This window comes from Monodon monoceros, unplaced genomic scaffold (assembly GCF_005190385.1).
Source record: "Monodon monoceros isolate NGI ecotype Baffin Bay Population unplaced genomic scaffold, NGI_Narwhal_1 Super_Scaffold_18, whole genome shotgun sequence".
NCBI classification, from domain to species: domain Eukaryota; kingdom Metazoa; phylum Chordata; class Mammalia; order Artiodactyla; family Monodontidae; genus Monodon; species Monodon monoceros.
This window is the reverse complement of record NW_021703774.1, coordinates 21504515-21531574: the sequence shown is the minus strand read 5'-3', so window position 1 is coordinate 21531574 and position 27060 is coordinate 21504515. Positions and strand designations below refer to the sequence as shown.

The window sequence follows — 27060 nt, the reverse complement described above, 5'->3', positions numbered from 1 at the left end:
ATGTGCTCAATGAATTATCTGTCGAAAATACCATAATAGCAAGGGATTTCCAAATGTAACAGATGGTTTGGTTATCTGCGTAAGCTAATCTTTCCTTCTCTTTTGACACCAAGCCCCTTTGTCGGGTCTCAGTAATGCGCGTCACTGGGTGGGAAAGAAAGCAGGGTGGCGGTGTGTTTTTATCCTGATCTAATCGTCCCAAGTATCTAGTTTTTGTTTTGTTAAGATTCTAAGTCAAGATTAACTTTACATTCGCAAACGGTGCGCCTGGAACGCCTAGAATCTGACAACCGAAACCGGCTACAAACAGATGCGTGGGACCAGGAGCCCGCACTAACCTCCCCGCAGCCGCCTATGCGCTTCACCTCACAGTTGGGAACAATAAAGTTGAGCGTGTTCAAACGGGTCCTTGTCTTCCAGGGCCTCTCGGACAAGCCTGTAAGATAAGACTCCTAGAAACTCCCTACTGCTTTCAAGTCTTCTCCGTGTGTTTTCGGTAGTTTTTTTTCCTCACTCATACAAAACTCCTGAGGGGAACGGCACGGGCTAGGCCGGCTTGGGGAGCATTTCTGGGGGAAGCCGGCCCGGCGTTCGCCGCGGGCAGCCTCGGGGAGGCCCTCGGTTCACGTGAAGCCCAGGCTGCGGCGACGGAAGCAGAAGCTATGAAGCCCAGGCCCGCGAGGTTTGTGGATAATAAGCTGAAGCAGCGCGTCGTCCAGGTGTGTATCCCGAACGGCCAGGCCTCACAGTGGTCCGCGTTCGGTGCCCAGCGTCACCGCAGGCCCCTTCTCGGGGGGCTCCCAGCTCGAACCCGATTAGCCGCCTGCTCTAGTCTGGGTGCGGGCGTGGGGCTGTTGACAACTCCGCTTCTTTGCGAGCGGTTCGAGGCCTTCCCTTCTCACTGTGGGTCGGGGTTTCACGGAGCAGCCCGAGACCGTGGGAGGCTGCGGCTTGATGGGGCCCAGCCCGGATCTGCTTGACCTCAGTGCAGATCAGCAAGGAGAGTGCAGATGGCCTTTGAGTTTAAATCTTCCTGTCTTGTGAAGTAGGGACGGAAACATTCTTCGAAAGCCAGTGTGGGCGAAGCGCTTTGGGGGCCATGAAGAATACGTTAATTTCCATTCTCAGGAAATTTGGGGTCAGGTTGGGACACAGTAAAAACAGGTACTCTGGATCTGACTTTATAATGGGCACTTTACCTACGGTTTTTTTTTTCATTTTCATAATCACCAGTGGAATGCATTGTGTGGTAAATGTCTTGGAATGGTATAGTCAGCACGCAATCTTAGTTAGAAAGAGAGACAGATACTTTAAGAGCTATATACTCTCCTGTCTCTTTTACTTTTCCGGCCACTGTACAGTCTCCTTTTTGGATCTGTCTCTTCCTACCATCTGTAGGAAGTGCCTTTGAGCACCTGTGCTCTTATCTTCTCTTTCGTTATCCTCGTACTTCTCTCTTATCCATCCACACTTCTAGGTGATCTCATGCAGTCTAGTACCTTTAAATACTATTTACACATTCATGACTTCTAAATTTATATTATAATCCAATGCAGATTTTATCTTGAATTCCAGATTGATACGTCTAGCTGCCTACTCAACATCTCCTCTCGAGTGTCTGATAGATATTTCAACTTAACGTATCCAAACTAAACTTTTGATATTCTCCTCCAAACCTGTCCTTTCGTAGTGTTCTTTGTCTCAGTAAATAACATCCATTTGTTAAGGCCAAAAACCTTAAGACTCATTCTGACTTTTGCTTCCTGTAACCAGTTAATCAGCAACCTATTTGGCTTTACCTTCAAAACATACTTCAAACCTGACCACTTTTTACCATCTCCTCCAACATGCTAGTCCATACCACACTCCCTATTAGAGTATTGCAGTAGCTTCCTAATTGATCTCTCTGATTCTGGTTTTACTTAAAGTCTGTTCCCCACAGAGCAGCCAGGAAGATCCTTTTAGAGGGAAAATTGGAGTTTGCCAGGGCCCTGCTCAAAACCCTGTGGTGGACTTTCAGACGTTTGGAGTAAAATCCATCTGAAATAGCCCTATGTACTTTGGCCCCATCTACCTTTTTGTCCCTTTTGATCTCTCCCTTGATTACATTGTCTTACATACACGGACCTTCTCAAACATGCCAAGCACAGGACTTTCGCTGTTGTAGTTCACTCCATCTCAATTACTCTTCCGCTGGATGTTTGCACAACTTGCTCCTTCACTTTATTCAGGTCTCTGAGCAGTGACTCCTAATGGCTAAATCCAGTGGCCTCTTCTCAGTCCTTGCCACACTTGACTGCTCTTCAGCGTTTAACATTAGCAGTTTTCCTCTCTTGCTTTTACTTTGGTTCATTATAAAAGTAGTAGGTTCTTATGGTTTAAAATAAAACCATAAGAGGGAGGGTATAAAATGAAAAGAAAGAATTCCTTTCATCTCCACTCCATTTCTCCACAGGTAATCAGGGAGAATTTCTGTTGTATCTTTCTTAAAATTTTGTATGCATATATGCACTTATAGATGTATTAATTTTTTTTAATCACACACATGGGCTCATCTGCATCTGTTCTGCTGCCTGCTTGTTTCACTTAGCAGTAGTACACAAGCAGTACACTTGCCTCCTTTTAACTAGCATATTAGTTACCTATTGCTGTATAACAAATTACTCTAAGACTTAGCAGATTAAAGTGGTTTTAGTTCTGTTGCGTTTTGGTTTGCAGTGGGTATGAGATATACATGTATATGTATAATTCAAGATTAACTGTGGTAAATGACAGCATGTTATAGAAGTTCAGAGAAGGGGTAGATTAACAAGAACGGTCCAGCTGTGGATACCTAGTCTCTTGTCATTGGAGGCATTTATGCAGAGACTGTTCTTATGTGTTAGGGATCCTTGAGAAGAAATTGCTGTATGAAATGGGGAACCTAGACTGGATAACTAGCAAGTAGTGAAACTTGAGAGTTGATGGTTAGACATTCCAGGTTTGAAATCTGGCCGTGTAACTTATGTGCTGGTGAGCAAGTAACTAACCTTTTAAAGCCTCCTATAAGATGGGGGGATTGACATCTACCTCATAGCATTGTGAGTACTAAAAGAGATAATGTGTAAAAGGCCCCTAGAACAGGTTTACCAGGCCCTTAGTTTCTTAGTAATTTTTTTCACGATGCTCCTAGGCCCAAAGTAATACCTAATGGGTTTGTTTATTAAGTAGTTAGGTTCAAGCAACTTAATAACTATTTAGTCCAAATAACTTATTAGCTTTTTGAACAAATAATACAAAAAGTGCAAGGAAAGTTAATGCATTTGTATTTCATTCTTAAAATAACCACACTTATTTACTAGTGGGATTTGTGAGTCCATTGGGCACAGCACAACTTCTCATACCTTCGGATCAGATTGACACTGTTCCTCTCATTTCGTGTTCCACCTTGATTTTTTCTTTTCTTTTTTAAAATTAATTAATTTATTTATTTATTTACTTTTGGCCGCATCGGGTGTTCGTTGCTGAGCATGGGCTTTCTCTAGTTGCGGCGAGCGGGGGCCACTCTTCGTTGCGGTGCGCGGGCTTCTCATTGCGGTGGCTTCTCTTGTTGCGGAGCACGGCCACTTTGATTTTTATTACAGCAAATGCTTAAAAAGCCAGTTTTGCAAAGATATGACATCATCAAAAGGTGATTTAATATTGCAGCTGTGAATTGTGTCAGGCTGGTACAGTGGACCCTGGAACAATCCGGGGGTGTGGTGCTGACCACCTCCCCCCACCCCCACCCCTACTCAGTTGAAAATCTGTGTATAAGTGTACAGTTGGCCCTCCATGTGTGGTTCTGCGTTGACATATTCAACCAGCCCTGGGTCACCCAGTACTGTAATACGTATTTATTAAAAAAAATCTGCTGTAAGTGGACTGGTGCAGTTCAAACCCGTGCTGTTCAAGGGGCAACTGTAGTTCCTGCACTGTTGGACAGATACCGAATATTACTGTGTTCCCTCAAATTTAAATTATCCCTCGGTGCTCTCACAAGTTGAGTGCTTTGTTCTGGTATATTTGGGAACCTAGGGTATAAGAAGCCCTCACCTACTTACTGCCTTATAGCTATCCTAGTTATTATTGTTGTGTTGTCATAGTGATTAATAATGTTAATTAAATTCTTTGATTCATATTTGATAATTATTTGGTGATTTTTATTTATATTTCCAGTATACTTTATTAATGGAGAGTTTACATTAACATATGACATGTTTGAGTAGCTCAGTCGCTTACTTGTTGATTAAAGTCACTGAGTTTGAACTATTGTCTTGTATTTATCATGTTTTCTGTTTTAGTACCTCACCAGTAACCGATGTGGCAAATATGTGGACACTGGAGTCTTAGCATTCGATTTACAAAGAATGTACAGGTAAAGAAATGTAGTCTCCAGATTCTTGCTTTTCTTTCCTACCATTTTTAAAGTTTACATCCTACCTAAATTCAGATGGCTGTCTTCTCCCTGTGTCTTTACATGGTCTTTCCTCTGTGTGTGTCTGTATCCTAATCTCTTATTCTTATAAAGACACCAGTCATGTTGGATTAGGGCCCACCCATATGACTTCATTTTACGTTATTTACCTCTTAAAAGGCCATGTCTCTGAATGCAGTCACATCCTGAGGTGTTGGGGGTTAGGACTTAAAACATATGAATTTTGGAGGGACACAGTTCAGCCCATAACACTCTGCGCTCTTGCCCCCCACATTCATGTCTTTATTGTTTGCACATATACTCCCTCCATCCCAGCGGCCCTGGAAGTCTTAACCAATTTCAACATCAACTCTAAATCCACAGTCTCATCTGAATATCATCTAACTCAGGTATGAGTGTGACTGGAAGTACGATTCCTCCTGAGGCGAAATTCCTCTCCAGCTGTGAACTTGTGAAGTCAGGCAACAAGTTATCTGTTCCCAAAATATGATGATGGGACAGGCATACGATAGACATTCTCATTCCAGAGCGGGGAAATTGGGAAGAAGAAAGGGGTCATGGTCTCAAGGAAGTCCGAAACCTAGCAGGGGAAATTCCACTAAACTTTAAGAATAATCCTCTTTGACTCAGTGCTCTGTCCTGTGGGCTCACTGGGATGACTGCCCTGCCATTTGGAACCGAGTGGGAGACTGTGCCTCTCCCTGGACCTGTGTCGTCTGGGCGCATGGTATCAGTGGCAACCCTGACACCTTCGGAGCCTCCTTTGTAGTCATTCTTTCCTTTTTTTGAAGGATAAATGTGTTCACAGCTGCATTCCTCTTTTGGCCTGCCCTGTGGAATCCAAGAAGTCCAATGGCCTTCCTTCATTTCATCCCTTCTCTGTCTTCTTCAGTACAAGCTGGCAATGTTGCTGCTGCTATAACCCTATTTCTAATCTAGAAAAATTACAGTTGTAAAAATATAAACTCAGAAGTTGTTTGAAAATAGGTTTATGGTCAGTGTGAATACAGTGACATAATTATATATTCATGCAAATTTATGTTCTCAATTTAGATTGAGCTTAACAGGAAAATATTGGTGGAGACCACTGTACTAAACTTCTGGTTATGTTTTTCAGTATAGACTATGGTCGAAGAAAAAGAAATGCTTTTAGGATTCAGGTAGAAAAAGGTGAGTCTTTTAGTGTTAGAGCTGCATTATTAATAAAGTCATAGAAAGAATTGTTTTAGCTCATGGCATTTTTCTTTTCGTTTCAGTATTTAGCATAATTAGTAGTGAGAAGGAACTTAAGGATCTACCAGAATTAGAAGATGAACATCTGGCTAAAAGAGCAAGACACGGTGAAGAGGATAATGAGTAAGGATTATAGAACGGAGACATTTTTCCTAAAACATGAACCTGATCACGTTACATTCCTACTTGTAAAACTTCAGTGGCTCTTCATTGCCAGTGAGGCCCAGCATAATACTTACCTGTCCAGACTTTTACCTCAGACCACTGAATGCTCACTGTTCCCCAGAGAGGTCAGCTTCTTTCTTTGTGCCTTTGTGTGGGTGGTTTTCTGTAGCTGGAGTGTTCATTACCCCTTTTTGAACTTTCATTCAGCCTTCAAGAGTTAGCTTGCTTTTTTGGGGTGGGGGGGTTATAACATCTTTATCGGAGTATAATTGCTTTACAATGGTGTGTTAGTTTCTGCAGGAGTCAGCTTTCAAAAGGCTATGTTATTGCTTTTTCATGCCTTTTTGGACTCCTCCTTTCTCAGCATTTCCTTAACTCCTAGTTATATAGTGTAGCATGTCTATCATATTATATTGAGAGTATTTGTTTACGTGTTTGCGTTACTAACAGAACTGTCTCATTAGCTCTCTTTTTCTCTGCCCTGATACAATGCCACGTACATAAAAAGGTGCCAATTAATTTTGTGTTTAAGAAGTAATATTATTGGGGCTTCCCTGGTGGTGCAGTGGTTGGGGGTCCGCCTGCCGATGCAGGGGACATGGGTTCGTGCCCCGGTCTGGGAGGATCCCACGTGCCGTGGAGCGGCTGGGCCCGTGAGCCATGGCTGCTGGGCCTGTGCGTCCGGAGCCTGTTGCTCCGCAACGGGAGAGGCCGTGACGGTGAGAGGCCTGCGTACTGCAAAAAAAAAAAAAAAAAAGAAGTGATATTGTTGAGTTTTTTATGACTATGTTGCAGTAAAATTGACATACAGTAAGCTGTACTTTTTTTTTTAAGTTCCTTTACTCTTTTTTTAAATTAACCTATTTATTTTTCGCTGCGCTGGGTCTTGGTTGCTGTGTGTGGGCTTTCTCTAGTTGCAGCAAGCAGGGCTACTCTTTGTTGTGGTGCGCGGGCTTCTCATTGCGGTGGCTTCTCTTGTTGCGGAGCACGGGCTGTAGGCACGTGAGCTTCAGTAGTTGTGGCTCGCGGGCTCTAGGGCGCAGGCTCAGTAGTTGTGGCACACGGGCTTAGTTGCTCCGAGGCATGTGGGATCTTCCCAGACCAGGCCTCGAACCCGTGTCCCCTGCATTGGCAGGCAGATTCTTAACCACTGCACCACCAGGGAAGTCCTAAGCTGTACATTTTTAAAATGTACAATTTGTTGGGTTTTGACATGAGTATATACTCATTAAACCATCACCATAAGCAAGTTACTGAACATATCCAGCCTCACAGGTTTTTTTTGCCCACTTGCAATTTGTTTCTCCTTGCATCCCTGTTCCGAGACAGCCGTTGATTTGCTTTCTGTCACTATATGTTTACATTTTCTAGAATTTTATATAAATGGAATCATAGAGTATGTACTTTAAAAATTTGGATTCTTTCAGGATAATGATTTTGAGGTTTATCAATGTTGTGTGTATCAATATTTCATTGCTTTTTATTGCTCTGTATGTATGTATATGCCACTATTTTTTTACCCGTCTACCTGCTGTTGGACAGTTGGGTTGTTTCTACTTTTTGGTTATTACAGATAAAGCTACTGTGATAACTTATGTCCAGGAATTTGTGTGGAAAGTGTTTTCATTTCCCTTCGTAAATACCTGAGAGTGGAATAGCTGAGTCACCTGGTAACTGCATATTTAACTTTATAAGAAACTGCCAGACTGTTTCCAAAGTGTTTGTGCCATTTTACCTTTATATCAGCAGTATGTGAGAGTTCCACTAGTTCCACATATTACCAACATTTGGTATGGTCAGTTTTTGACTTTAGATAGTCTGTAAGTATAATGTTGGCTGTAGGTTTTTTAAATAGGTACCCTTTATCGGATTGAGAAAATTTCCTAATATTCCTAGTTTGCTCAGAGTTTTTATCATGAATGGGTATAACATTTGTCTAATGCTTTTTATGCAGGTATTGAAAGATTTTATTATTGGCTTTCTCCCCTTATTAATTTGGTGAATTACATTGATTTTTGAGTGTTAAGCCAGTCTTGCCTTCTTGGGATAAACCCTACTTGGTTCTAATATAGTATTCTTTTTATATATTTAAATTTTTTTTAAAAAATTTATTTATTTATTTTTTGGCTGCATTGGGTCTTCATTGCTGTGCGTGGGCTTTCTCTAGTTGCGGCAGGCAGGGCCTACTCTTCGTCGTGGTGCGCGTGCTTCTCTTTGCGGTGGCTTCTCTTATTGCGGAGCATGGGCTCTAGGCACAGGCTTCAGTAGTTGTGGCACGCGGGCTCAGTAGTTGTGGCGCAGGGGCTTAGTTGCTCCACAGCATGTGGGATCTTCCCAGACCAGGGATCAAACCTGAGCCCCCTGCATTGGGAGCGTGAAGTCTTATCCACTGTACCACCAGGGAAGTCCCGATTTTTGCCAGTTTTATGGGCAAAAAAATTGATTGTATTATTTTTATTTGTAATTTTTTGAAAACTAATGAGGTTAAGTTTTTTCATGTTTCCTTTGTGAATTTCTTGTTTATGGGTTTTATCTCTCATCTGAGAGCTATTTGAATTTTCCTTATTAGTTGTCAGAGCTCTTTGTATAAAATAGCACCTCTTTTTATATGTATTACAAATGCTTGTCACAGTTTGCCATTTGCCTTTTATTTTTGTTTATGGCATCTTTTAATTAGAGGAGTTTTGCATCTTTACCTAGTCAAGTCTTTCTACCTATTTCTTTATGGTTTGTTTATGCTGATGTACTTAGAAAGACCTCTGTCACAAGAGTGTATAGAATAATTATACATTTTTCTTGTGTCTTTATGGTATTTCATTTAACTCTTTATAATTAATTTTGTTAACTTATAATTAATTTTATTTGTAGGGCATGAATTGTAGAGCAAAACATTTTTTTTCCAAGTATTTGAATAATCCACCTTTTTTAACTTGATTAGAAATGCCCCAGATTATACTAATTGAATTTAATGAATAACAAAAGAATTCATGTCTTAATTATAAAGGTGGGCATAGAATTTATATAAATCTTTTTACTTAGGAAAGGTCCATTTCTTGTTTATTTTCTAAAGAAACTATATTAAATGGTAACAGAGTCCTGTAGTTACTTGAAGCTATTAGATATCAGCTGTTATAATGAACTGAGATTGCAACTTCAGTTTGTAGTTACTAGGATTTATAGTTGTTTTTGGCCGTATTATATGAAAAACTCTTTGTACCTTCATTTCTCATGAATGGACTTGGAGAAGTTGCATTTGGTTACATGGCTTGGTCCTGTTGAATTTGTTGCTCAAACTGCTTTATCATGGCTTGCTGGAATATTTCTTCTACTGGCATCTCACGTTCCTAAATGAGACCCTCGGATCTGATGGGAATTTGTATGTCACTTTGCTAGAATAAAGATAACCACAATTTATTAGGCGTTTACTATGTGCTAAGGACTTTGCAAGCTTTCATTTAATCCTCTGTTAAGCCAGTGAGATAGACATTATTTATTATCTCCATTTTATAGATAAGGAAGCTGAGGCTCAGAGAGGTTAAGTAGAAGCTAGTAACTTCTAGAAGCTGGAAGCTAGTAAAGCTGGATTTTGAATCCAGATTTCTCTAATTCCAAAGCCTGGACTCTCACTACCATAGTATTTTGCCTCAGTATATTTTCTTGTTTTGGGAAGTAATTTTTTGGGGATGTGGGAGAAAAGCCTTTACAATGTTTCTTTTCTTCTTTTTACTGAGGTATAATGAAAGCTATTCTGATGATGATTCAAATATAGAAGATTACCCAGATCCACAGGTAAGTCAGATATTTAATGGACCAGCTTTGATTTTTAAAAAATCATTATGAATCCTTCTTAGAAAAGATCAATAAGGAATAGAATAAGAGACTTTGAACATCTTCACCAGTAAATAATTGAATATTTCTGTGTACAGCCTTGATGAACCCTTGGATTGGCCATCCTTCCAGTATTTGTGTGTATAGCCTATTATATAGTGGACAGAAGGGAAGAGAATGGCCAGAAATATGGGCAGACAAGAAAAGGACAGGCAATTAATAGTAAAAATGGAGGAAAGAATACCTTTTCTGCCAAAGAGCTGGCATTGCCAATAAATAGGCTTGGATTAAAGGGAAGTATGGGAATAATATGTGAAATTATTTATAATTTTCTTTTTTTTTCCATTGATAATTAAGCTTTTGAATTTATTAACTAAGTCATGATGATACTGTTATATTTGATCCAGTTTTGAATTGATATTTGATCCAACTCATTTTCATTATATTTCATTCTATTATATTTTTTAAAAACAACCATTCTTATTTGGTTTTATTTAACTGCTAATTATGAATTTGTACATTAACTTGGAGTGGAGGGGGTACATCTTTTTGAATAGTAAATGTTTGTGAATTATCCTATTGTAAACACCTGTATTTTCTGACTGTAGTTGTTTTGAGAAGAGGTGTTGAGAGGAAAAAGTAGAAAGCTTCTTAATATAGGTAATCAAACTTTCATGAGTGCCTATTGAGTAATTTATGCTAAAATCATGTTCCTACAGTCAGCAAATCAGATGAACAGTTCCCTGCTCTCCTTATATCGGAAAGGAAATCCTGATTCTGTTTCAAGTACTCCTGACATGGAGCGAAGAGAAACCACGATTTCAACACCACGGATAACTTCCAAAACAGGCTCCATTCCTTTGAAGACCCCTGCCAGAGGTTCTGAAGGAGGATGGTTTATTGACAAAACCCCGGGTGGGAAGAAAGACAGTTTTTTCTCAGACCTATCAGATGAGAAAAGTAATGATAAGAAGCCGATCTCTGAGATAGAGGTATTTTTATAGTGGAATTTTAGCCCCACGTAGTTCGAGCACATTACACCCTTTTCATTAAACATAATATCAGGCAGATTCTTTTGTTTTGTAAAAGACTTAGGAACTTTGAGATACATGTAGAATTTGATCACTTCCCACTACCGTCATCATTTTCATCCTAGTCCAAGCCTCTACTCTTTCTTTCCTTAACTATTGAAATAACCTTCCAACTGGAGTCTGCTTCCATTCTTGTTCCCCTAGTTTATTCTTCACACAGAGATAACTTTTTTACAAGTTAAGTCCGATCATTGTCATTCTTTTATTAAAAACTCTCCAGTGGCTTCATTCATTCTACGGTCAGAGATCTTGCAGTTGCCAGGAAAGCCCTGTATGATTTGGCTGCCCTGCTGCCCTCCTCCCCCACCTCCCAGCGTTGCTTCAACCACAGCTGGGCTGTTTCTAGAATATACCAACCAGGGGACTTCCCTGGTGGCGCAGTGGTTAAGAATCCGCCTGCCAATGCAGGGGACACGGGTTTGAGCCCTGCTCCGGGAAGATCCCACATGCCACGGAGCAGCTAAGCCCGTGTGCCACAACTACTGAGCTTGTGCTCTAGAGCCCACAAGCCACAACTACTGAAGCCCGTGTGCCTAGAGCCTGTGCTCTGCAGCAAGAGAAGCCCACAACAAAGAGTAGCCCCCGCTTGCCACAGTTAGAGAAAGCCCGCGCACGGCGACAGAGACCCAACGCAGCCGTAAATAAATAAATAAATTTATTTATTTATTTTTTAAAAAAGAAAGAATATACCAAACCTTCTCTCACTTGGGGCATTCATACTTGTACTTTCTGTTTAGAACATCTTTCCTGAGATTCCTGTGGCTCACTCCATCATTTCTTCACATCTCTTTTCACATGTAATCTTCGCAGAAAGGCCTTCCCTGACATGTAAACTAGCACATCATTGGATACTCTGTTTCCTAACCCTGCTTTATTTCTTTAATTTTAAAGTACTTAAAAAATTACTTATTAATCCCTTGAGGGATTAATGACATAAATGGATACACTATGAAAATGGACAAAATAAGTAGACACTTTTTTTAATCTTTTTAAATTGAAATATACCATATATAAAGAAAAGTAAACCTTGATGGATTATCACAAAGCTAGCATAATTGGACATAATTCTTTTTTTTTAAATTTATTTATTTTGGCTGCACCGGGTCTTAGTTACAGTATGTGGGATCTTTAGTTGTGGCATGCGGACTTCTTAGTTGCGGCATGCAGCCTCTTAGTTGTGGCATGTGTGCGGGATCTAGTTCCCCGACCAGGGATTGAACCCGGGCTCCCTGCACTGGGAGTGTGGAGTCTTACCCACTGGACCACCAGGGAAGTCCCCTGGACATCATTCCTACCTGATTCTTTTAATGCATGGCAAAGAGGGGGTTTAAGGTAATCTGTCTCCCGGTAGAGTGGCTGTCTGTGCTCTGGGGCTTGCTGTCCAGTGTGGGAGATATTAGCTACATGTGACTGTTGAGCCTTTGAAATGCGGTTAGTGCAAATGAGGAACTGAGTTTTTAATTTAAATTTAAAAACTAATAGTTCAGTTATTAGAAAACTTCTAAGTATACTTAGAATAACTTCTACTTTTTCAGCTGTAAATTTTATAAAATCTAAATACAAAGTATTTCCCATGAAAATTTAGTGTCTGACTTGAGATGTGCAGTAAGCATGAAGTATCCATTGGACTTTGACGACTTACTACAATGTTTTACAAAAACAATGTAAAACATCTCAATTTTTATACTGACTATATGTTGAAATAATGTTTTGAATATATTTGGTTAAATAAAATAGATTATTAATTTCCCCCCAAAATTATTTTCCCTTGTTTCTTTTTTCCTTTTTTAAATGTGGCTACTAGAATATTTAAAATTACATATGTGGATGGTATTATATTTCTGTTGGATGATGCTGCTCTAAGTGGTTTTCAAGCACCAAGCCCTTTGATTTGGCAAAACCTCTCCCCTCCCCTTTTGAATTATTAGTGGGCCTTTTCCAAATCTATTTACTTTAGTCATTTGTCTCTAAAGAACATTATTATCGTTGGCAAGGTCAAGGGAAAAACTTGACCCTTATGTTGAATTATACTGTTTTATGGCTGTCAGAGCAGCTCTGTCATCATATTTAATTTAGTGATTGATCAGACATCAAATGAACACCAACTGTGTAAAAGGCTCAGTGAGAAATAAAAGATGAACGTTAGTGTCTTAACTTCAACTCCAGAAGCACACAATTCAGTGACGGAGACATAGACAGGTGAGTCACTCAAATACAAGGCCGACTGTGGTAGGCTGTACTACAGTTGCAAATTTAGTGTTCTGAGTGTGAAGAAGAGATTAATTCTAATTAGAAGAATCAGGAAAGGAGGTTTTCAAATGTTAGGATATAAAATGAGAATTAAGGCTATGGAAAAGGACATCCCCAGCAGAGATCAGCCTTAAGCAAATAGGTTGGGAATAGCTAACAGGTGAAAGTGCTAGGGCAGGAATGATTTTTTTAATAATGCCCATCTTTTAAAAAAATATATTGGCATTATAATTCCAAGCATGGCACATTTAAATTTCCTTCTCCCCCCCACCCCACCCGCAGAATTCAAAAGATTCTTCTCTTCTGGAGAGTAATAAAAAAAGAAAAGGTAGGCTAAACAGCAAAAGAGGCAAAAGGAAGAAAGAAGATCTTCAGGAAGTAGATGGAGAAATAGAGGCTGTCCTGCAAAAGAAAGGTGAGACGCCAGTCTTGTGGGTGGCGGCAGCTGTGTTTGCTCTGAGAGAGGCATCATGATTCCAAGCTATTTTGCATGGGGGACCTTCTGTGTGCAGAGACATTTACTAGAATTGTTTACATAAAGATTATTCAATATAGTTCTCATTTGCTACTGAATCACTAATCTTTTCACCTCCTTTTTTGTTTACCAGCTAAAGCCAGAGGGCTAGAATTGCAGATCTCCAAGGTGAAGTTTGAAGATGTTGGAGGCAATGATACGACATTAAAAGTTAGTTCAAATTCAGAATTTCTACCTTAGATGGATATGGCCAGTCAGTTATTCAAACAAAGCCTTTCTCTTTTTATCTAATAGGAACTGAGTATAGAAAAGGAAGCCAGGAAGGTGAGAAGGGCAAGCCTGGCTGTACTCTGCAGGGTAGTGAGGGATAAAAGAAACATGTCTTCAACTTTTTTCACCATTTTAATTATAGTGTACATAAGATACATGCTTTATAAGGAGTATTACTTTAACAGTTGTAAAAGTTACTATTTTTTGGTGTTTGTTTCAGTTACAATCTAGTTACTATTCATTGTAGTTGCAAGGTAGATATTATTACAGCTTAGGAAATGGAAGCTCAGAGAGGGTATTGCAAAAGTCACAGGACAGGTACTAGAGCTGGGATTCAGTCTCAGGTGTAAGCCTAACGCCTGTTCTCTGTCTGCTGTACTTTGCTGCTCCAAAGAACAGGTCCTTTCATTCCACATTGATCCTTTCTCTTTGGGGCTGTGAAGATCATCGTTCCTATTTATTCCCTAACAGGAGGTCTGCAAGATGCTCATACACATGCGTCACCCAGAGGTGTACCACCACCTGGGCGTCATACCCCCGCGCGGAGTTCTTCTTCATGGACCACCCGGCTGTGGGAAGACGTTGCTTGCACATGCAATTGCTGGGGTGAGGTTTGCTGACACTTGGTTGCTTTTGTAATTTTTGTTGTTACTTGTTTTTATTTTTTCTCTTTGGTCACCTTGAACCACACTTGGCATATTCTCAGGAGGACTGATCCTTTCTTCATTTTTTTATCTCTTTTCATGCTGCTATGTGTGAGATGCTGTTTTAACGTATCCAATTATTTATATGGCAGGGGTTGGGTGGGAAGCAAAATAATACAGCTGTAAACAACTCTTTTTTTAACCACATAGTTTACATTTTAGTCACTTCTCTTTCTCTTTAAGCCAGTGGTTCTCAAGAGCAGTAAAATAAGAAAACTGAAGATTGTATTGTCCATAGAACTAAATATTCAGAATTTCCATTCAGAGTCATGTTTTTATCCTTTTTAGTGTTAAAATATCTTTTCTAAAATGGTGATAATAGGTACTCACTTGGCAAAATAAAAAGCAATCTTAATTTTAGTCCCATCAGATTTCTTGGAAACTGTGTTGGATGGTAAAATGCAAAATGTCCAAGTAACTTCAGTTTGAAGAATAGCATACTATGCCAATCATTAACAGATAGTGCTCTATGAAAGCAAATTATTTTTATAGGAGAACTTGATTGATTTGCCTCATTTATTCATTTACTGAATAAATCTTTTGTGTGACTGCTGCATGCCGGACATTGAAATAGAGTGATAAGTAAAACAAACTCGGTTGTTATCTTTAAGGAGTTTTTCGATCAAATATGAGAGACGGACGTTAAACAGTCTTTCACACAAATAAATGTTGCTCATGATTACAATTACAGTGAGTGAGTGGGAGACAGAAGTGCAGAATGCTATGTGGTATGTTGTTGGGATGTTGTCTTGAGCCAAGTTAAGAGTTAGGATCAAAGAGAATATCATTGAGGAAGTGAAATTTCAAGATAGCCAGAAGAATAGTAGGGGTTAGGCAGGGTTGCTGCCATTTGTATTGGTGGGACAGTGGTAGTTTCTCTTCCTTTACTTTAAGAACCTGCCTCCTCTGACTAGTAACTGGCTATTTCTGTGGGTTCAGGGAGGGAGAAACGCTGGTGGGGTGTGTGGGAGACCACTGTGTCACACCCCCCTGCTATTTCCTTTCCAGCAGATAAATAACAGATGAAGTTGTTTTGGCTCAGCTCTAAGTGGGGGCAAACATATTTCTTAAGATTCAAGATCCTTTATTCAGAAGAGATAATAACAGTTTTATAGTGGTATCTACAGAGTAAAAACAAGTAGAAGGTATCCAGTCATAAAGAAGATGTGGCACATATATACAATGGAATATTACTCAGCCATAAAAAGAAACGAAATTGAGCTATTTGTAATGAGGTGGATAGACCTAGAGCCTGTCATACAGAGTGAAGTAAGTCAGAAAGAGAAAGACAAATACTGTATGCTAACACATATATATGGAATTTAAGAAAAAAAAAATGTCATGAAGAACCTAGGGGTAAGACAGGAATAAAGACACAGGCCTACTAGAGAATGGACTTGAGGATATGGGGAGGGGGAAGGGTAAGCTGGGACAAAGTGAGAGAGTGGCATGGACATACATACACTACCAAACGTAAAATAGATAGCTAGTGGGAAGCAGCCGTATAGCACAGGGAGATCATCTCGGTGCTTTGTGACCACCTGGAGGGGTGGGATAGGGAGGGTGGGAGGGAGGGAGACGCAAGAGGGAAGAGATGTGGGAACATATGTATATGTATAACTGATTCACTTTGTTATAAAGCAGAAACTAACGCACCATTGTAAAAAAAAAAAGAATAAACCATTTCTCTATCATCAAAAAAAAAAGGTATCCAGTCAAAGTGTTTGGATTAAATTTTAGATTTTTAGGTAATGTTTTTCATTGGACCAACACAAGATGAGGTTCCTCAGAAAATTGGTCATTTAAAAAATGTAATTTTGAGAGAGGGACTGAGTGAGGAAAAAGTAGGGAAGTGAAAATTTGACAATTTGGTCATTCTTTTATATATCTGTGCATAGGAACTTGACCTTCCAATATTGAAAGTAGCTGCTACAGAGGTTGTATCTGGAGTATCTGGAGAATCGGAACAGAAGCTGAGAGAGCTATTTGAACAAGCTGTGGTGAGTCAGCTAATGGCTCTAATTTTAGGTGTTCAAATATAAGGCTACGTGGAAGATCCTGTTTTCTCTAACGCTGGTATTTGTTAACCTGTTCACTGGCTATTCTTTTCTTTTTTCTTTTTTTTTCTTTTGCGGTACGTGGGCCTCTCACTGTTGTGGCCTCTCCCGTTGCGGAACACAGGCTCCGGACGTGCAGGCTCAGCGGCCATGGCTCACGGGTCCAGCCGCTCCGCGGCATGTGGGATCTTCCCAGGCCGGGGCACGAACCCGTGTCCCCTGCATCGGCAGGCGGACTCTCAACCACTGCGCCACCAGGGAAGCCCACTGGCCATTCTTTTCTAAACATGGTAGTTTGTTACTCATGGTGGCTAAATGTTTAAAGTAGATTAACTAACAGACTGTTGGATAAAATAATCTGTTTAATCTGAAAATAACGTAATTGGTGAGAAGTTCTGGGCTGTCATACCCAATAGCGATACGCTGAAAGGAGATTATCTTTGTGATACTTTTTTCACTTTTACTTTCCTTAACATAGGTTTGACCGAACAACCTGTAAGCAGTGTGAACATTTTTAACATTTAAGGATTATCACATTATAAAAGCACCCATGGACATGCCAGGATAAACTCTTCTCTATTGATATAATTGAAGCTGTGAAAAGAAAATTCTGTTACCAGAGAAATTACAGATTGGATTTTATTCTGATTATAATTCATGTTATCAAAATTTGGAAGCTTAAGAACTTATGAGGAAGATGACATTTGTATCTCATGAAAGTTTTATCTTCAGTGTAGTGTTATGGTTAAATGTACTTTCAAGTCAGAAACATGGGTTCAGTTCCTTATGCCACCACATACTAATTGTGTAATCTTGGGCAAGAGATTTAACCACTCTAACCCTTAGTTTCCTCACTAATAAACTGTTAATAATACTACTTAAATCTCATGAGGTTGTTGATTGTATTAAATGAGAGGGTTCATATAAAATCTTTAATGTAGTGTTTAGCACACAGCAAAAGCCAAAAATGTTAGCTATGACATGCTCACTTGAGCAGTCACTAGTCATCACTGGTTGAAAACTAAAAAATAGCAAAAAGTTTAAATTTATGTTGTCATCATTTGCACCGCAATTATATAGGGCCTGGTGAACATGGCCAGTGCATCTGAAATGCAAAGCTGATGGGAAATTAGAAGAGAAAGTGTATTTTATCAGTACTTGAAAATGTTTTTTAAATGGCAAGAATGTAGCAAAATTCGTTACCTAGTCCAAGCTAGTATTGTTTGCTGCCGTAGGCCAGTAAATGGGGAGACAAGTTGTTGGAGCAAGGAATAGAGACTTTATTTGGAAAGCCAGCCAACGAAGAAGAAGGCTTCTTTTATTCTAAAATGGGGAAGAGGTAAAGTCCTGATTCTGGTCAGACCCCAGAAGGGATGTGTTGATTTTTTCCTTCCTGCAGTTATTCACACAGGTGAGCCTGGTCAGGATGTTTCCTGTGACTTAAACATAGACTGTCATTGGAAAAGCTGTGGATGCACAAGGAAGGTGCAGAGGAAAGGTGGGAAGGGTACTGTGCAGAGCAAAGCTAAATTCTTTCAGGTGTTACCTGTTTTCCAAAATGAGCTTGATTTGATTGTTAATTGGCATACAGCTGGAAGACAAGTAATAACTTTCGTGTTTATGGTAAACACAATGATGAATGAGGATAAAAGAGACAAAGGGCAAAATTAGGTTGTTAGTTGTGTGTTTATATCTCTCTCGAACCAGTACTGAGCTGGTACTGTGCCTAACAGCAGATGCTCAGTAAATGTATGGTCTAGCTCCCCTCTTTCCTGGACCCCCTGTTTCCTAATGAAAGTCAGTACAATAAGGTATGTGTGAATCAGAGAACAAAAAGGTAAAATCAGATCAAATCGTTCTTTGTTGAAAACTACATGCTTGCTTTAGGCTAAATTCTGATGACCATCATTTATTCTTTTTTCCTTTTTTTCTCATTCAGTTTTCCAGAACATTGACAAATACTATTGCCCTTGCTTTCTGAGACCTTTGCTGTCTGTAACTTTACTCTTTTGTAACTGGGTAATGTGTCGAGCAGTCAGAGGTTCTCCTTTGCAAACATTATCATGAAGAGGATTGGAAAGAGAGGCAGCTAGTGGCAGGCCAAATTTCTTTCCCTTTAAAATGCAGTGGTTCACACACTTTTTAGATATCTTAGCCAGGCTGACAGTCTGACTCTTAGCATAATCAGTGTCGCTCCTAACTAAATAACTAAGGATGAGCTGTGCTTTAGATTGTAAATCTACATCTTTTTATTTAAATTCCTCATTTTAACTGATTCTTAATCTGTGTGTTTTTTATTGTGGTAAAATATATTTAACATAAAACGTGCCATTTTAAACATTTTTACAGTTTGGTGGCATTAAGCACACTCATATTGTTATGTGACCATCACCCCCATCCATCTCCAGAACTTTCCATCTTCCCAAGCTGAAACTCTGTACCCAGTGATCACTAACTTTTCATTTTCCCCTGCCCCTAGCCCCTGGCAACTGCTGTGCTACTTTCCGCCTCTGTGAATTTGACTATTCCAGGTAGTTGTTGCTTATATTGTATCTTAACTTAACTCTCTCTGAACTCTATCTAGTTTATGTTTAAAAAAAGACTGAAGGTGATCGTTGTCCACACTGAATGTATTGGAACTTTATCCTCCTTTCTTACTCAATGTAGTCTTCAAACTAAGCCTCTGGTAGTTTCAGTTGGGGATGATGAAAACAACGTAAACGTATTTAATGCCACTAAACCATACACTTAAAATGGTTAAGATGGTACCACAATAAAAAAAATAAAAGCAAAGCCTCTGGTGCTTCTTAAATTCCTCTTATAGCAGATTCTAGGGAAAAGCTTGGATGTTTTTATGTTGGTAGGAACATTCATGAAACGTTTGTAGTGAACTTAGTTTTTCTAGTTTAAAATTTATAAACTTACTATTTTTAAATTTCAGAACATAGCAAATGTGCCTAATTTACAAAAGAATTTCAGTAGTTTTATCATCACAGAACATGGATTGATGAGAAGACTATAACATGGATTGATAAGAAGACTATAAATGTGTTATCCTATATGTAGTCTCTTACTGTTCTCTTTTAATCCTTTCAGTTCTCCTAAGTCAGATAAAAATCAGAAGTAAATCACTGTGAACTGCCTTCTTTAGGGTTATTCTTTTGGTGAATGATCCTTGAACTTTAAGATTGAAAAAAATGTATATACTTAACCATGCTGCAGTACAGGGAATACATTTATGATTGTCTTTTTGTGATATTCTTATTTCTAGTCAAATGCACCATGTATCCTTTTTATTGATGAAATTGATGCTATTACCCCCAAAAGAGAAGTTGCTTCAAAAGATATGGAACGAAGAATTGTAGCCCAGCTCCTAACCTGCATGGACGGTCAGTTTGAAATAATGAATTCATTTTAAGAAAATGAATTTTCTTTTTTTAGTGTAAGATGTGAAGATATGAAACATTCAAGTAGCATAAAAGAGTAAAAACAGAAATCTTTTTCTTTTCATAAAAGATTGCATCGTTAATTTTTGGAGTATATCTTACAGTTATTTTTAATGCATTTACACACATGTATAAATACAGTAACATTGTTTTGCTTTTTACAACTCTGATTGCACCATACACACTATTCTATAACCTGCTCTTTGTATCTTAATATTTCTTGGAAATGTTGCCACTTTAATGCATTTGTACTCTTTTTAATTGCTGCTTGGTATCCTTTAGGATAAATTTATCACATTGTACTTAAATATTTCCATTTTGATGGATATTCAAGTTGTTTTGGTTTTTGCTTTACAACAAGTTGTAGGGAATATCCTTAAATGGTCCTTTTTGATACACATGTATTTTTCTAAGACGAAGCAATGGTTAAAGAGTGTACATTTAAAATTTTTATAGGAAATGGCAAATTGCCTTCCAAAAAGACTTTGCCATTTACATCTTTACCGGCGCCATACGAGAATCACTCTTTCTCCAGATCCTTCACAACATTGAATTGTTTTAATTTTTGCCAGTCTGAGGGATGAAAATTGGTATCTTTGTTGTAATTTGCATTTCCCTGATTACCATTGATGTAGATCATCTTTCCATACTTTTTTGGCTATTCATATTATTTCCAAAGTCCCTTTTCTCATCCTTTTCCCATTGTTTTATTGAATTTAAAAAGAAATTTGAGTGAATATTATATTTTAATATATTATGGAAACAAATCTTTTGTTAAATATACTGCAATTACTTCCTATCTGTAATTTGTTTTTCAATTTTGTTTAATGGTTTTCGGATACAAATTTGGAGGAAAGGACTCAGCACGAGTAGAACTTTTGGAACTAAATCTTACCTACTGTGAAATAGCATGTTTTATGTACATAAGAAAATTTGAAGTAATACATATTTTGCATTCCTTGGGATGCTAGGTTGTAGATTGCTTATTCTGCTGTTTTATTTTTATGTAAAATTTTCTTGACATGTTTTAAGGACTGTGTTCTTTTTTTTAAATATCTGCATCAATTCTTTTTTTTAAATTAATTTATTCATTTATTTATTTTTGGCTGCATTGGGTCTTCATTGCTGCATGCGGGCTTTCTCTAGTTGTGGCGAGCGGGGGCTACTCATCGTTGTGGGGCGCAGGCTTCTCATTGCGGTGGCTTCTCTTGTTGTGGAGCACGGGTTCTAGGCAAGTGGGCTTTGGTAGTTGTGGCACGTGGGCTCAGTAGTTGTGGCTTGCAGGCTCTAGAGCGCAGGCTCAGTCGTTGTGGCACACGGGCTTACTTGCTCCGCGGCATGTGGGATCTTCCTGGACCAGGACTCGAACCCTTGTCCCCTGCACTGGCAGGCGGATTCTTAACCACTGCACCACCAGGGAAGTCCCAGGACTGTGTTCTGAATTATCATTATTTTATTGAAGCTAATTTGTTATCAGTTATAAGATACACCATTATTTTATGTACCTCTGAGAAGGAAAATGGCAAAACACCAATCAAAGTATGACATAACGCTTATCACATTGATAGTATAAGCATTCTGATTTCAGAGATATTAAAATGTGGAAAAATGAACAAGTACAGGAATTAAGCAGACTACTTATTACTAGAACATTACTGAAAGCCCTGTTAGTTGGGATTTTTGGTGTGTCTTTGTGTGTGTTTTAAGTTTTCCCTTTATAAACCAAAGTAAGGAAAACAGTAAATAATTCAACTTACATAGTCATCCTTTTACTGAACTGAACTTGGATCCAGTTGCCCAATGCCCAGCAAAGCCAATTTACTGACACTGGGTTGTGGTGAAGGAAAGCACAGTGTTTATTGCAGGGCACCAAGCAAGGAGAGTAGGCAGCTAATGCTTAAAAGACCTGAAGTCCTGATGCTTTCAGGCAAGGTTTTTTTTTAAACATCTTTATTGGGGTATAATTGCTTTACAGTGGTGTGTTAGTTTCTGCTTTATAACAAAGTGAATCAGTTATACATATACATGTGTTCCCATATGTCTTCCCTCTTGCGTCTCCCTCCCTCCCTCAGGCAAGGTTTTTTAAAGGCGATATTAGGAGAGGGTCTCAGGGTACCTCATCAGCTCCTGGGCATTTTTCTGATTGGTTGGTGGAAAGGTAACAGGGTGATGTTTCGGGAATTTTAATCGCCAGCCAGTCTGGGGGCTCTGTGCTTGTGGTCAGCATGTAGTTACCATCCTCCACTGGGTGGAGGGTCTTAGTTTCTGTAGAACCACTGAAAGGTATGCGTCAGATTGTTATCTATATATCCCTTCTGGAGGAACTGCAAGTCCTGTGACTCTGTTGTTGTAATTGTTAGCTGCTTGGGTTCACTTTTTAGAACTCTGCAAAGGCCAAACAAGAAGCAGAGGACACAGAGGGGCTTGTACGCAGGAGGGCTCTGCAGAGTCCTGCTCGGTCTCAGTTCTCCCTTTTCTTTGATACTCCTTAATCCTGAGGGGAACAGGGGTGGGACAAGAAAGGGAATAAAGTTTTGCATAGAGATGTCAATCATAAACTCAGTGGAGGAACTCGGTTTTACGGGGACTTGTTTCTTTCTCTCTCCCCAAATAGCCTGTACCATGTGGTCATTTTTTTCCCTACAGTTTGAGAATTTTGTAAAACCTTATTATTAAATCAGAGTTTATAAATCTGAAATTGTAAGAAGTTAACACTTTTAGGTAAATTAATATGAACAAGATAATTAAGGAGACCACTTAAAAAAAACTAATTTCACCTAATTTTAAAAACTTAAACTCAGACATAATTCTAATTATTAAGAGCTGCGAAGGATCTTAAAATATCATCATTTGTTTATGAGGAAACTGATGCACAGAGAGCTAAGGGCCAGATACATACAGTGAGTCATTAGCAAAGCATAGGCCAGAATCCAGATGTTTATTTATACATATGCAATTAATGAGCTACCACAAGTGCTTTATTTATGAGAGCTATTATCCCAGAAACACGTTAACTAGTTTTTGTTTTTGTTTTTTTTACTCTTGTGTAAAAACAAGTAAGACTTCATTTTTTTAATAATCAGAAATTCATACTTTTGACTAATGTAACTTCAATTTAAAATGATCAGATCCTCTAAAAGTGAGAAAAAGAATGGGATTTATCTTGTAGTAAGTGGCCAATCGTAGCTAGGGTCTGATTTTTATCTTTCTAGCTTTTGAAACAGCACTTGTGTTACTAAGTATTGACTTCCTGTGGAAGGATATTTTCATTACTGAAGATTTAACAGATTTCCATGATTGTTCTTGTTGAATTCTGTTATTAACCCTTGCTATGTTCAGAGCATATCACCAAGACTGTAGTGTCTGAGCAATGTGAACTAGAAAAAGGAAGCAGACTCCTACCCTTGGTCATTGTTTTAGCTGTGAGACGGAAAGCATCCCTGAATCAGCAGTGGAACGGCTTTGGCTCTATACCAGCATTAGTGCAGGGAGGGTTCAGCATAGGAACATCTTCCTGGGACTGCAAGTTTGTAGCCCGTGGTGCTATGTCAATTCTAAGGTGTCACCTCATTTTCTGTAAAGTAGTTCTGCTTGTTCAGGGATCTCCTTTTGTAGTGTGAGTCTCTTTTTTAGCTGATTCCTTTTATTCAGTTTTCAAAAAGTATTAAAGAGCTTTTTGTGTCGCTCAAACGTATACCTTATGCCTCTTTTCTTTTCAATTCAACTTTATCCAAAGAGTAGTCACTGCCAATTAAATATGTTTCTATTTCAGTTCTATTCTGTAACCCCACCCCTAGTTGTCTCTCTGCCTCTACCATTCCACTGAAACAGTCATAGAAAACCCGTTGATGATCACCGTTGGCCACATCTTTTGGTTTGCTCTTAGCCCTCACCCCTCTGAACCCACTTCTTACAGTTGTTATCTGGGGGTAGCGATTGTACCTAGAGTAGTTCCTGGCACAGGGTGAGCACCCAGTGAGTGTTACTGGTGGTGGTTGAGAGCATTTGATACTGTGATCGCCTTGTCCTTGTTGTTGTTATCACACTTGGCTTGAGTAACACTCTCTGTCCTTCTGTTCTCTGACAACTCCCTACTGCTTTCCTTTACTTACTTGCCTCCTTTTCTCCATCCCTTAAAGAAAGATATCCCATAAGGATTTACACTTGATCTTCTTTTCTTCTTGCCCTCCCCACTTCCCAACTATCTCCTGTTCAGTGCATTGAAAAACTGTCAAATTACATCTCTAACCTTCATTTCTGGTAGGCTTGCAACCCATCTTCGCAGCTGCCTGTCAGATACTTGCAGGTGACTGTCCCACGTCCCCTCACACTCGGTGTGTCCAGAGCTCCACTGGCTTCCCCTGTGGCCCTTTCTGCATGTCTGACCTCCCTCCTGTATTTCATATTTAAGTTAACAGCATCCAAACTGAGTTGTCTTTGTCTCTTCCTTCTCTTCCGCCTTCACATTGAATCATTTGCTTAGTGCTTTTGATTCTATCTACAACTTGGACCTTAAACTGGGCTTTTCGTTTCCATCTCCTATGTTCCTCCCTTCACTCATCTCTCACCTGATTATTGCATTCAAATCACAACAAACTCTTTTTGCATTTATTCCTCTTTACTCGATTCAAAATTATTATTAGAGTTATCTTTCTAAAATACAAATCTTACCAGAGGAACCTTTCATGGCTTCCTGTTGGCAAAAGAATATACTCTAAATTCCTCACGACTTGGCTGATAGAGGACTTAGTTACCTGTGAGGGGGTGTAACCTCAGACTCTCTGCTAGTCACCCCTGGTTCAGTTGAGAGAAATAATACTTGTGGAAAATACACTTTAGGCCCTGCATTCTGTCCATTAATAAAAATCTGTATCTGGATTAGGCCAGAGCAACTGGAGACTATATTGTATTCCCCGATCTCAGTGCCGTGAGTCTGTTTTGAGATACATACTACTCCGTCTTGCCAAGGCTCCCTATTGGTGGACCACTCACCTTGTCTTAACATGCCACACCTGTTTGTACCTCTGTGCTTTTCACTCATTCCATTTCTTCCATGTAAAATTTCATTAACCTATGTTTCAGCTTATCAATATCCTATTTACCCTTCAAGCCTTTTCTAGAATGTTACCTCCTCCCTAAGTTCTCCCTGATTCCTCAGTCTGAATTCATATCTTCCATCGTATCACTGTGGTGCTTTGTTTATGCTTACTGTGCTTCAAATAGATTGAGCTGCTTGAGGACAAAGTTTGTATTTTCCTTACATCTTTCCCATACTAGACATTTAGTGAATGTTAGTTTTATATACATATATATATATTGCTATCAGTGTGTAATACTCTCTCTCTAACCACGTAAATGACTTGTGTAAGCATTATTATCCTTAATGTCAAGTGTCTTGTTCACCACTCATCCTGTGTCTGGTTCTTACTAGATCTGAATGACATGGCCGCTACAGCTCGGGTCCTAGTCATCGGAGCTACTAACCGACCAGACTCCTTAGACCCTGCTTTGAGACGTGCAGGAAGGTTCGACCGAGAGATATGCCTAGGTATCCCAGATGAAGCATCCAGGGAAAGGTATACTCTTAGAGAATGAAGTTTATATGCCACTACATCATCTGAACTGAATGCTTTGAAAATGAGGGTTGAGAAATATGATGTAGCCTTTTCTTTCTCTCTCTCTTTATGTGTCAGTGAAATTGATTTGGAAAGGAAAAAGCCCACATTAAATTAATGCTTAAGAAAACAATTTACGCATTAATACGGCAGTTGTTTCAGGCTGCTTTTTTCAATAGTGATATTGGACTTATGTATCCATACTCATTTATCTGGTCTTATTAACAGTGTCTTGTGTTTTTTAGGTGGCCGATCAGCCTAGGGAGAGTGTCTAGAGCTATGGAATAGTGCTCACTGGTCCACATGCAGGCTAAATCTGAGTTTAACAAGTATTTTAACTTGTTGCACTAATCTGCCTAAGGTCACAGGTTCCCTGACAAATAATTAAATGGTAGCCAGAGAGTTGAAAGCTGTCTGTTTGCTCTAGGACCAACCTTTCCTAGTAATTGGGGTTGAATGTCCATAGAGCAAAGAAACATCCACCAATATCTCAGTAACAAAAATATCTCGGGAGGCACTGTTCAGGCAATGGAGTAAAGAAAATCTAGTAATGTGCTGAAGTACCGTATTTTTTTTTTTAGCTGAGTTGGGTCTTCGTTGCTGCGCGCGGACTTTTTCTAGTTGCGGTGAGCAGGGGCTGCTCTCCATTGTGGTGCGCAGGCTTCTAATCGTGGTGGCGTCTCGGATTCTTAATCACTGTGCCACCAGGGAAGCCCTGAAATACCGCATTTACAATGACTTTCGGCTTAAGTTAGACACTGAATTGCTGTACACGATCGCCAGTGGCTTTTAGAGAAAGTGGTATGTAGTGAAAGGATAGTTAAGGGGACAGTGGAGAAGGGAAGAGGTGAAGGACAGGAGACTTCATGAATGCAGGACATAAAAGTGATCAGAAGACACTTTGGACAGGAGAAAGCATTCAAAAGGAACAGGTCATCCTTACTTTCTTCCCAGTGATTAATGTGACTTCAACTTTTCATTCATTGACATTTTCTTCTTAAGCTGTTGTATTCAGTGTCATCTATAGGTATGCTCATTGCATTCTCACATATATAATCTTTAAATAGTTACTCAACCATTCAGGTTTCTTTACTAACATGTTTATACCCACAGCAAAATAATATTATTTAGTATTTAAGTTGTTTGTATTTATTCAGCAAACATGTATTGAGCATATAGTATATGTATATACCACTGGGGTAGGTAATATGAGGAATACAAAAAATTGTAAGTCCTTGCTTTCAGGATGCTTACAGTACAGAAAGAGAAATAAGGCCTGTATCCTTTATCAAGCCTTTTTTTGATTAAGTGCCAAACTTAATGGTAGAGACATAGACACAGTGGAGCCCATCATCCCTGCTAGATAAAATCCTTTGTCCATTGATCACTATTCCATCATCAACAAAGTTCGTAAAGGGCTTTCCTAGATAGCCATATTTTGAAAATTTTCAAGCCTACGGAAAAGTTGAA

The 27060-nt window shown here is 39.2% G+C and overlaps 1 protein-coding gene across 5 annotated transcripts in view; it reads left to right on the top strand.

Moving 5' to 3' along the window:
* Positions 1-660: 660 nt before the first annotated feature.
* NVL (nuclear VCP like) overlaps positions 661-27060 on the top strand; it is a 102937-nt gene continuing 76537 nt past the window's right edge. For 4 of the 5 annotated variants that reach the window (XR_003794407.1, XR_003794408.1, XM_029228328.1 and 1 more), the window contains exons 1-12: positions 661-719; positions 4323-4396; positions 5574-5626; positions 5713-5812; positions 9586-9643; positions 10402-10674; positions 13306-13438; positions 13632-13708; positions 14240-14374; positions 16371-16472; positions 19801-19918; positions 25407-25551. Coding sequence is in view for 3 of the 5 variants with exons in the window: in XM_029228328.1 (XP_029084161.1) it covers positions 663-719; positions 4323-4396; positions 5574-5626; positions 5713-5812; positions 9586-9643; positions 10402-10674; positions 13306-13438; positions 13632-13708; positions 14240-14374; positions 16371-16472; positions 19801-19918; positions 25407-25551 (1325 nt within the window). In the remaining 2 variants the exon portion in view is untranslated. The remainder of the gene's footprint in view (positions 720-4322; positions 4397-5573; positions 5627-5712; positions 5813-9585; positions 9644-10401; positions 10675-13305; positions 13439-13631; positions 13709-14239; positions 14375-16370; positions 16473-19800; positions 19919-25406; positions 25552-27060) is intronic. The other variant, XM_029228329.1, reaches the window with a different exon arrangement.